Source organism: Abramis brama (genome assembly GCF_963993115.1).
Source record: "Abramis brama genome assembly, chromosome: 25".
In the NCBI taxonomy this organism is placed as follows: Eukaryota; Metazoa; Chordata; class Actinopteri; order Cypriniformes; family Leuciscidae; genus Abramis; species Abramis brama.
Genome location: NC_139987.1, coordinates 29,172,334 through 29,184,749, shown reverse-complemented (window position 1 = coordinate 29,184,749; position 12,416 = coordinate 29,172,334). Strand labels below are relative to the sequence as shown.

The window sequence follows — 12,416 nt, the reverse complement described above, 5'->3', positions numbered from 1 at the left end:
TTAGTAATTTAGTTTTAGATTATATAATTTTTAAAATACAATCAATTACAATACAATTATTATGGCAATTTAATAGAAAAATTATCAAATTATTCTAGTTTTACATTGATTTCATTAATTATTAACCCTGATCTGAGGAAATAACACAAGATGCTAGCGTCCGAAACACACACAGCAGGACTGTTCTTTGGTCAAATGTTTAATAAAGTAAAATTAAGGTAAAATGGCAATAAAAGGTAAAAGTGGATGAGTAAAATCAGTTCATGCAAATGAACTTTATTCCAGGAATGAAAAACACAGCTGTGTTCTAGAAATAAAACATCACCGATTGGTCCCTAAAGCAAAGTTTCCTCAGAATGTGTGTGTGAATAAAGATGACGTGGTGTCAGTGAAACACACTGGTGGTGTGTGTGAATAAGGATGACGTGAACACACACACTGGGGTGTCAGTGAAAGGCAGTGGCGGGTGTGTGACTCTTGCGATGTCGTCCGGGAAGCAGAGGGAAGTCCTCGGGTAGGAGAGCGTGTTCTCGACAGGTGGGACACGTGCTCTGCTCCTTCAGCCACACCTTTATACACTGAAACACACACACACACACCGTCACTCAGTCTGCGTGAGACACGTAAACACACGTCACACTAGCGCTCAGGCGACGCTCTGACCTCTCTGTGGAAACTGTGGCGGCACTCCAACACACACATCATCTCAGCACTCATGTCCTCGTGGCAGATGATGCACGGGTCCTCCACGTTCAGCTGTGGGCACGCACACACACACACACACACACACACAGAGGTTAGACCAACATGATGATGAACTAAGAGCTAAACGAATGGGTGGCTTTAGTGAGTAAATGAAACTTCAGAAACAGTGAATGTGAGCTGGACTGATCTGAGTAATGGCGCTTGTTCTGTGGAGCTGCTGTACAGCAGATGTTCTCCTGGGTCGGGTCGCACCAGCCGTTCCTAAGTTCTTTCTTAAATTGGAACGTAAAGTCCACACTAGAGGCTTAGTAACTACTAGCTAGTTTGTAACTAACTCTGAACTTTATTCCGTTGCACCATTTGTTCGTAAGGCAGAACGTAAGGCTAGTAGGTCGTAAGCTCTCCGTAATGCGTAATATGACGTTTAGCCTCGATGATGCAATAGCAGCCTTCAAATACGTGAGCAGAAGTTGTGCTGAAATGTTGTGCCTGTAATCTTTTCACATAATGTTCTCTCTCTTAAAATGTCAGCGAGTGTAAATGTCAGCATAATCATGTCAAGTCAAGTCAAGTTTATTTATATAGCGCTTTTCACAATACAGATTGTATCAAAGCAGCTTCACAGCATTAAATTAAAATAATACATCAATGCTTGTTTTTAGTGGAAAATGTCCACGTTTGGTAATGCTGATCAATAGTATTGTTGATTGATTAATTAAATTAAATATCCCAAATATCCCCAACTGAGCAAGCCAAAGGCAACAGTGGCAAGGAACCGAAAAACTCCATCAGGTGACCTAATGGAGAAAAAAAACCTTGGGAGAACCCAGGCTCAGTCGGGGGCCAGTTCTCCTCTGGCGTTTATGAACTAGAGTTCGGATTTAACTGTAAGATTAAAAGTATTATATGAATGCCTGGCTGAAGAGATGCGTCTTTAATCTAGTTTTAAACTGGGAGAGCGAGTCTGAGCAACGAACAGTATCAGGAAGACTATTCCAGAGTTTTGGAGCTAAATGTGAAAATGCTCTCCCTTCCTTTGGTGGATCTGGATATCCTAGGTATGACCAAAAGCCTCGAATTTAGTGATCTTAAAGAGCGTGATGGATTATAGGGCGATAGAAGATCCGTTAAATAGACTGGAGCTAGGCCGTTTAGGGCTTTATAAGTCAGTAGCAATACCTTATAATTAATACGGAACTTTATAGGTAGCCAATGTAGTGATGATAAAATTGGTGTTATATGATCATATTTTCTTGATCTAGTAAGAACTCTAGCGGCGGCATTTTGGACTAACTGTAGCTTGTTTATTGAGGATGCAGGACAACCGGCTAATAAAGCATTACATCTAGTCTCGAGGTCATGAATGCATGAACTAACTTTTCTGCATCAGAAACTGATAGCATGTTACGTAGCTTAGCAATGTTTCTAAGGTGGAAAAAGGCTGTTCTTGTAACATATGAAATATGATTTTCAAAAGACAGGTTGCAGTCTAGTATAACACCCAGGTCTTTTACTGTAGAGGATAAAGTAACAGGACATCCTACTATGTTAAAGTTGTAGTGTGAGAGGTTTTGTGGGTGGTTTTTTGAACCGATGATTAGTACCTCTGTCTTGTCTGGATTTAATAAAAGAAAATTACGCGTCATCCAATCTTTAATATCTTTAACACACTCTGTCAATTTGGATAATTTAGCGTTTTCATCCGGCCGTGATGAAATATAGATTTCAGTGTCATCAGCATAACAATGGAAACTAATTCCATGTTTCCTTATAATATTTCCAAGTGGCATCATATATATTGAGAATAATAGAGGGCCTAACACAGATCCCTGCGGCACTCCATAGTTTACTGGAGTTATGATCGATTTTTCTCCATTTAAATAGACAAAATGGTAGCGGTCAGATAAGTATGATCTGAACCAACTTAATCATGTGTGTAAAGAACTGAAGTCTGTCAGGTAAAAGAAGAGCTTTGATGCAGTTCAGTCTGTCTGATATTCTATTCCATCCGTTACTCCTGATCAGAGGCGGCCGTAAATATTTAGTTTATGCGTAGAGTTACGCTTCAACTAAGTTTAATGGTGCAACGCAAAAATATTTAGAAGTGCTTAAGTCGTAACTTAGTGTCCATTTACGTCAAAACTAGGCTAAGTTATACACGCACAGCTGGTGCAACCGGCCCCACTCTCTCTGTACAACTGCCTTGAACACTCTATTGAATAAAGCGCTGTAGAAATAAAGCTGATGAAGAACAGAGAAATAATTCTGTAGCAGACACAACTGGAGGAAAATAACAGGTTAGGGTTAGTGATGATGATGATGATGAGTCTTACCGCCAGCGCAGCGTTGCGATGTTTGTCGGACACGTTCTTCCACACGTGTGCTAGCGGTGGCGTAACGCTAGTGTCAGAACCAGGACTCGCTCGACCCGTGAAGCTCATGCGCTCCTGCACAACAGACAACAGCGTCACTACACAGCCACACACAAACACACACACACACACACACACACACACACAGAGAGAGAGAGAGAGAGCACTGTTCACGCACACGCGTGTTCTCCTGATGGTCCAGGATCAGCTGAGCCACGCGGTTGATGACATCATCATAGGTCAGCGAGTCGAGAGCGCCTCCACTGGACGAGCGAACCTCCTGAATGAACCGGTTCAACACCAGCCTGTGGAGAAACACACACACTGTTACACTAACACACACACACACACACACTGTTACACTAACACACACACACTGTTACACTAACACACACACACACTGTTACACTAACACACACCGCTGTTACACTAACACACACACACCGCTGTTACACTAACACACACCGCTGTTACACTAACACACACACACACCGCTGTTACACTAACACACACACACACACACACTGTTACACTAACACACACACACACTGTTACACTAACACACACCGCTGTTACACTAACACACACACACCGCTGTTACACTAACACACACCGCTGTTACACTAACACACACACACCGCTGTTACACTAACACACACACCGCTGTTACACTAACACACACACCGCTGTTACACTAACACCCACACAGTTACACTAACACACACACACTGTTACACTAACACACACACACCGCTGTTACACTAACACACACACACCGCTGTTACACTAACACACACACACACACACACACACTGTTACACTAACACCCACACACACCGCTGTTACACTAACACACACACACACTGTTACACTAACACACACACACACACACACACACACACACACACACTGTTACACTAACACACACCGCTGTTACACTAACACACACACACACTGTTACACTAACACCCACACACCGCTGTTACACTAACACACACACACACACACACACACAGTTACACTAACACACACACACACACACACACTGTTACACTAACACACACACACTGCTGTTACACTAACACACACACCGCTGTTACACTAACACCCACACACACCGCTGTTACACTAACACACACACACACACACTGTTACACTAACACACACCGCTACCGCTGTTACACTAACACACACACAGTTACACTAACACACACACAGTTACACTAACACACACACACTGTTACACTAACACACACCGCTGTTACACTAACACACACACACCGCTGTTACACTAACACACACACCGCTGTTACACTAACACACACACCGCTGTTACACTAACACACACACACCGCTGTTACACTAACACACACCGCTGTTACACTAACACACACACCGCTGTTACACTAACACCCACACACACCGCTGTTACACTAACACACACACACACTGTTACACTAACACACACACACACAGTTACACTAACACACACCGCTGTTACACTAACACACACACACAGTTACACTAACACACACCGCTGTTACACTAACACACACACACCGCTGTTACACTAACACACACCGCTGTTACACTAACACACACACACACACAGTTACACTAACACCCACACACACCGCTGTTACACTAACACACACACACACACTGTTACACTAACACACACACACACACACACACACACTGTTACACTAACACACACCGCTGTTACACTAACACACACACACACACACTGTTACACTAACACCCACACACCGCTGTTACACTAACACACACACACACACACACACACACACACACACAGTTACACTAACACACACACACTGCTGTTACACTAACACACACACCGCTGTTACACTAACACACACAGTGTTACACTAACACACACACACACACACAGTTACACTAACACACACCGCTGTTACACTAACACACACACAGTTACACTAACACACACACACTGTTACACTAACACACACCGCTGTTACACTAACACACACCGCTGTTACACTAACACACACCGCTGTTACACTAACACACACACACACCGCTGTTACACTAACACACACCGCTGTTACACTAACACACACACACCGCTGTTACACTAACACACACACAGTTACACTAACACACACACACTGCTGTTACACTAACACACACCGCTGTTACACTAACACACACCGCTGTTACACTAACACACACACCGCTGTTACACTAACACCCACACACACCGCTGTTACACTAACACACACACACACACACACTGTTACACTAACACACACCGCTGTTACACTAACACCCACACACTGTTACACTAACACCCACACACCGCTGTTACACTAACACACACACCGCTGTTACACTAACACACACACACACACAGTTACACTAACACACACACACACACACACACTGTTACACTAACACACACACACACACTGCTGTTACACTAACACACACACACACACTGTTACACTAACACACACCGCTGTTACACTAACACACACACACACACACTGTTACACTAACACCCACACACACCGCTGTTACACTAACACACACACACACACACACACACACACACACACACACACACACACTGTTACACTAACACACACACACTGTTACACTAACACACACACACACACACTGTTACACTAACACACACCGCTGTTACACTAACACACACACCGCTGTTACACACACACACACACACACACACACACACACACAGTTACACTAACACACACACACACACACACTGTTACACTAACACACACACACTGTTACACTAACACACACACACTGTTACACTAACACACACACACTGTTACACTAACACACACCGCTGTTACACTAACACACACACACACACACACACACACACACACACACACCTGGCCAACACTAGCTCTACAGTCTGGAGCATTGCACTGGTTTAGCGTCTCTACTGATCATCAAAGCTGCGTTTATTTGATCAAATACGTAAAACAGTGAAATATTATTATAATGTAAATAAACTTTTCTATGTTAATTAGGGCTGAACGATTAATTGCACTTTACATGTAATCGCACTTAAATCGATTTGGCTAATCGTGATACTGAACTGGCAGATGCTGAGATCATTAGTAATGCGCAGCGTGTCAGTGCCGTACGGCTCAGTAAACGCGGCTCACTCTGAACGCACTGCGAGCTCAAGTCGCTTATAGTGTAAAAGCAACACGCGTCAAACATCTTTCCAGTCACGAGACGCATTTATGAACCTCTAGTCCAACAACACACAACATTTAATAACATGCAATTACTCCAAACTCACTTCATACCGACAGCTGATCTCCTCCTCCTGGGAGATGATGTTCTTCTGGCACAGAATAAGGCAGTCGTGTGTTTATTAGTCATGTTTAATCAAAGCGTTTCAATCTTCTGTTTATTCAGAGACAGCGACAGGGGTTTCCTGGAATGATGCGGCGTTATTGTACTTCTGCGGCGGGGCATATTTATCGTGTTTGCGTGAGTGCGCCCTCTGGTGTTCAGATGGAGCAGTGTTTACTACCGATCAGCTGCACTCCACTGACAAGCTGCGCATAAGATAATCACAGCCTTTGCCAAATCGCGTGCGGTTTTATTGCGATTAATCGTTCAGCCCTAATGTTGAATATATAGTAAAGTGTAATTTACTCCTGTGATCAAAGCTGAACTTTTAGCATCATTACTCCAGTCTTCAGTGTCAATGAGAACAGGAAGTAACTGGCATTGCTCCAGCCTATGGAGCGTGAGTGTAGCTAAAGCTAATGTTAAAGCTAAAGCTAATGTTCTGAGTGTAGCTAAAGCTAATGTTAAAGCTAAAGCTAATGTTGTGAGTGTAGCTAAAGCTAATGTTAAAGCTAAAGCTAGGAGCACCTGTTGTAATGCGGGAACATCATGTTGAGGCGCTCCAGGAGCCGCTCGTACACCGTCAGGGGCTGTGGGTTCGAGGCGCGGCGGGTCGCCGGCTCGTCGGGGGGTTGAGGAGTGGCCCGTCCGGTGGGCGTGGGCGTTCGGGGGGGCGGCAGTGACCCGTACGGCCCGTGGAACTGCGAACCGGACTGAGGAACCGGAGGCGGAGGAATCGCCTGCAGGACACAATAATTACCCATCAGTCACTGCGGCCACGGCTTCATACGGGACTGAAGCATCTGTGGCATAACCTTCATTACCAGGAAATTATTCACTCGTTAAAGTTTACAGTTTTCTACATTCAGAAATAACCAACAACAAGAGCCGGGAGGAGATGAGTTTCCCTGTCAGGAGAATCAGGAGTTGGGAACGTAAAGCACATGACCGGGTTCGTACAGACACTGAAGTGCCAGGACTTTCAAAGCACTACTTTTACGGTTTAAGGACTTCAGAGATCTCACTTACCGAACACTGTTAGCTTTCCAATTCTAAAAAAGGTAAATAGATTTACAAATAAACTAATAAAACAAAACGGTAGAAATGAAGTGCAGATGCCATGCCTGCGGTCACTTTAACCACTGAAGGACACTATGACAAAGATATCGTTTTCCTTATTCAAACTGATTTTTTCTCCCATGAATATATGATTGAGCTGAAGAATGAAAGCTGTATCATATACTTGGATATTTATGAGCAATATCACACTCATAACCATGTGCCTCTATATCTATATCAGACGGGCTGCAACGTTAACTGAGTGAAAAAACTGTTTTACCAATAAAATTAAACACTAATTTCACATATTTCGTCTTTCAATAATTCAAGCACGTTTCAAGCACCTCTTCATGTCCATGGCTGTCTAAGGGTTTCCAAAAACACCTCGAACGAACCCTGATATAAGAGGCACAGTAAATCAACGCGCTTCTGCTCGAAATATCGGTCACACTGCAGAAACACGGGGTCCTGCTCTTCTGACACACACGTGAACATCACACCAGACTCCGTGAACTCAGAACCGAACCGATGATGACGAGGAGGTCATGACCCGAGCTCTCACCGGCAGTGTGGGCGCAGTGGGAACGCTGGGAACACAGATATCAGGCAGGGAACACAGTCTAGTGCCCTTCTTCACCTCGTCCATCTGTGCGTCAAACTCCATCTGAAACAAACCGTTCAAACCAGTTTCAGAGACACAAAACATGCAGATCATCATCATATACTGGTTAAATAATGTCTGCAGATGTTGTGTGTGAAGAAGTGAATGTAAGTGTCTCCGTCGACACTGTGCTGGATCTCACTATGAAAGAAAGTTGAAACAAACATGATATAACAAAGTTTATGAAAGATATTAAATATTGTTTAAAAAGCAGCAGTGTTATAAGAGGTGAAGCTCATGAATCAGGAAGATCTTTCGTTCATCACTGACCTGCAGCTGTCATGGCTGATGGCAATATCCAGTAATATCCAGTAATCCTCATTTTGATGAACCGATATTGATTCTTTAATCCCAAATCATGCTAATGCGTGAACAAAACTTCACTAAACATTCTCTGTAGCTCCTGCCATCCAGTAATCTTTGATACTTCTGATATTAAACAGTCTCATCTTTCTAACCCTGTCAGTTTCATCAGTAAATTCAGTCAATAAATGTGTGTTAGTGTGTTTAATGTGTGTGACAGATGAACCGATCATTTCTTCCTCTTTAAAACTACATAACAAATAATATACAAATAAACATCAATGTTATTATAACATTATAATAAAATCTGCCTTATGTGCAATTTAAAAGTTTTGTTGTTAATTTTAAACTGTAATATTCAGGGTTCGTACACCTTTTCCCAGGTCAAACTCGAGCACTTTCAAGGTCCATTTAAAGCTTTCTCCAGCACCACACCGCCGTAAAACACACACCAATACATAGTCAAAATTATTATTGAGTGTTTTTATCACATTAAAAGAGATGATGCTAAACAGACAAAATTGTGTTTAATAATAGCAGAAGGATCAGAAGTTTTATTTTTCAAAATGTATCACTGTCTAAGTAGAAAATGCCTATGAATAATACTTTTCATTATATTAATATCCAAATATTGCTTCCCAGATAATGTGATTTTCAGTTATTTCAAGGGCTGAAAATATGAAGACAGGATTTGAACAGAAATATTTTACAGGCCTTGGTTTTGGGACACACTCTTGATATAGACGAGGTTTGAACACAATCTGAGACAGTGCCACACCCTGAGAAGACTCTGACAGTGCTCCTGCCTGATCAATAGACTATATTAATTGAAAAAAATAAAATAAAATTTAATTGCCAAGACATATACATTTCTCTACTGGAATAGAGCAGTGTAAATATAAGGCCATCCTCAAGCTTACAGTCGGCTGTATGACTCTCCATCTGACACGCTTTCTGTTCAGCAATCAGCGGCTGTTGTTATGCGCTGGGCTGACGTTAGCAGGTTTTAAGTTGCGGGTAGTTAACGTTACAGGTACTGTGCTGTAGCTTCGGCTATGATCACTGCATATTCCACAAATGAACGTGCCATAACAGACATGCAATACTAACATTACATCATCACACCAAGCACTCTCAGCCGCTAATGGCCTTTCAGGCAGGACGCGGAATGCACTGCGCTATGAAACCAATTTTTTTCAATGGCTTGCGCCGCTCGAGGACGTTTTGTTGCTGCGTCGACCAAAGCGGAGCACAGCATTGGCGAACTCGTGCGCACGCCGCGCTCAAAGTTCAAAATAGTTCAACTTTTGCTGCTGCGCTGTGACGATTACCCGCGCGGCCAATAGAAACGGGGCATCCAAACAAGCGCGGAAATCAGAATGAAAACTCCGCCTACTTTTGCTCTGGCCAGCGTAGCGCTAACTGCTCTGCATCTGAAGGGCTACATTTTATTTCTCCATTTAATAAACTATTCAGTCAGACAGGTATTTGTTGTGAAACAAACCTTGAAAACACAAAATTCAAGCATTTTCAAGGATTTCAAGCACCCGTACGAACCCTGAATCTTGTAGTAATGTAGTGTGACAGGTTCCCTGTATATACAGCTTTAATTGAGACTTTTTTCTCTTTGTAGACTACCTGATAGAGATATACACACACACGAATCTCTATTGAATGTAAATTGGCATTGAATCAGTGTGCTGTGTTGAGAAACAGAAGGAAGTTCACCTGAGTCCTGTTGATTCTGTCCTCCATGTCACACACATGTCTCTTCCAGTCGTCTATGGCTGAGAGGAGCGCAGCGCTGGGGAAACTGCAGCACAAACCATCATCAGACACACACACACACACACACACACACACGAGTACAGCACACTTCTGAATCTGTGTGACTCTTGAGCCGTACCTGAGCGAAGCCTCCGTCATGTGTTTGACTATCATCTGGCCTTCAGAGACGCTCATCCTCAGCCGCCGCAGCGAGTGTTCCCGTCGGCTCTGCAGGACACACAGCTGAACACACACACACACACACACACACACACATCAGCGTCACTTCAGCGCCAGGTGATGAAACACACACCAGCTGATGCTGAAATCTCACCTGAGCCGCTGTGGATCTCCTCTGCGCTTTCACACACGCGTCTCTGAACCTCTTGATCTCCTCCTCTAGGCTCATCCGCTCGGCTGCACACTGGTTACTGCAGCACACGCGTTACACACAAGACACGAGTTACACACACAGGACACGCGTTACACACACAGGACACACAAGACACGAGTTACACACACAGGACACACAAGACATGAGTTACACACACAGGACACACGTTACACACAAGACACGAGTTACACACACAGGACACACGTTACACACAAGACACGAGTTACACACACAGGACACACGTTACACACAAGACACGAGTTACACACACAGGACACACAAGACACGAGTTACACACACAGGACACACAAGACATGAGTTACACACACAGGACACACGTTACACACAAGACATGAGTTACACACACAGGACACGCGTTACACACAAGACACGAGTTACACACACAGGACACACGTTACACACAAGACACGAGTTACACACACAGGACACGCGTTACACACAAGACACGAGTTACACACACAGGACACACGTTACACACAAGACACGAGTTACACACACAGGACACACGTTACACACAAGACACGAGTTACACACACAGGACACACAAGACACGAGTTACACACACAGGACACACAAGACATGAGTTACACACACAGGACACACGTTACACACAAGACATGAGTTACACACACAGGACACACGTTACACACAAGACACGAGTTACACACACAGGACACACAAGACATGAGTTACACACACAGGACACACAAGACATGAGTTACACACACAGGACACACAAGACATGAGTTACACACACAGGACACACGTTACACACAAGACACGAGTTACACACACAGGACACACAAGACATGAGTTACACACACAGGACACACGTTACACACAAGACACGAGTTACACACACAGGACACACAAGACATGAGTTACACACACAGGACACACAAGACACGAGTTACACACACAGGACACACAAGACATGAGTTACACACACAGGACACACGTTACACACAAGACACGAGTTACACACACAGGACACACAAGACATGAGTTACACACACAGGACACACGTTACACACAAGACACGAGTTACAAACACAGGACACACGTTACACACAAGACACGAGTTACACACACAGGACACACGTTACACACACAGGACACGCGTTACTGCCGTAGATGTTACACACAGAACACGCGTTACACACAAGACATGAGTTACACACACAGGACACACAAGACATGAGTTACACACACAGGACACACAAGACATGAGTTACACACACAGGACACACAAGACATGAGTTACACACACAGGACACACGTTACACACAAGACACGAGTTACACACACAGGACACACGTTACACACAAGACACGAGTTACACACACAGGACACGCGTTACTGCCGTAGATGTTACACACAGAACACGCGTTACACACAAGACATGAGTTACACACACAGGACACACAAGACATGAGTTACACACACAGGACACACAAGACACGAGTTACACACACAGGACACGCGTTACTGCCGTAGATGTTACACACAGAACACGCGTTACACACAAGACATGAGTTACACACACAGGACACACGTTACACACAAGACATGAGTTACACACACAGGACACACGTTACACACAAGACACGAGTTACACACACAAGACATGAGTTACACACACAGGACACGCGTTACTGCCGTAGATGTTACACACAGAACACGCGTTACACACAAGACACGAGTTACACACACAGGACACACAAGACACGAGTTACACACACAGGAC

The 12,416-nt window shown here is 43.8% G+C and overlaps 1 protein-coding gene across 4 annotated transcripts in view; it reads right to left on the bottom strand.

Moving 5' to 3' along the window:
• Nucleotides 1-181: 181 nt before the first annotated feature.
• ttc3 (tetratricopeptide repeat domain 3) overlaps nucleotides 182-12,416 on the bottom strand; it is a 55,400-nt gene continuing 43,165 nt past the window's right edge. For all 4 annotated transcript variants that reach the window (XM_084104225.1, XM_084104224.1, XM_084104226.1 and 1 more), the window contains exons 38-46: nucleotides 10,589-10,685; nucleotides 10,394-10,497; nucleotides 10,216-10,300; nucleotides 8,086-8,187; nucleotides 6,993-7,204; nucleotides 3,256-3,382; nucleotides 3,039-3,152; nucleotides 664-756; nucleotides 182-578 (exon numbers count right to left, since the gene is read on the bottom strand). In XM_084104225.1, coding sequence (XP_083960351.1) covers nucleotides 447-578; nucleotides 664-756; nucleotides 3,039-3,152; nucleotides 3,256-3,382; nucleotides 6,993-7,204; nucleotides 8,086-8,187; nucleotides 10,216-10,300; nucleotides 10,394-10,497; nucleotides 10,589-10,685 — 1,066 coding nt within the window. In that variant the 3' untranslated portion in view covers nucleotides 182-446. The remainder of the gene's footprint in view (nucleotides 579-663; nucleotides 757-3,038; nucleotides 3,153-3,255; nucleotides 3,383-6,992; nucleotides 7,205-8,085; nucleotides 8,188-10,215; nucleotides 10,301-10,393; nucleotides 10,498-10,588; nucleotides 10,686-12,416) is intronic.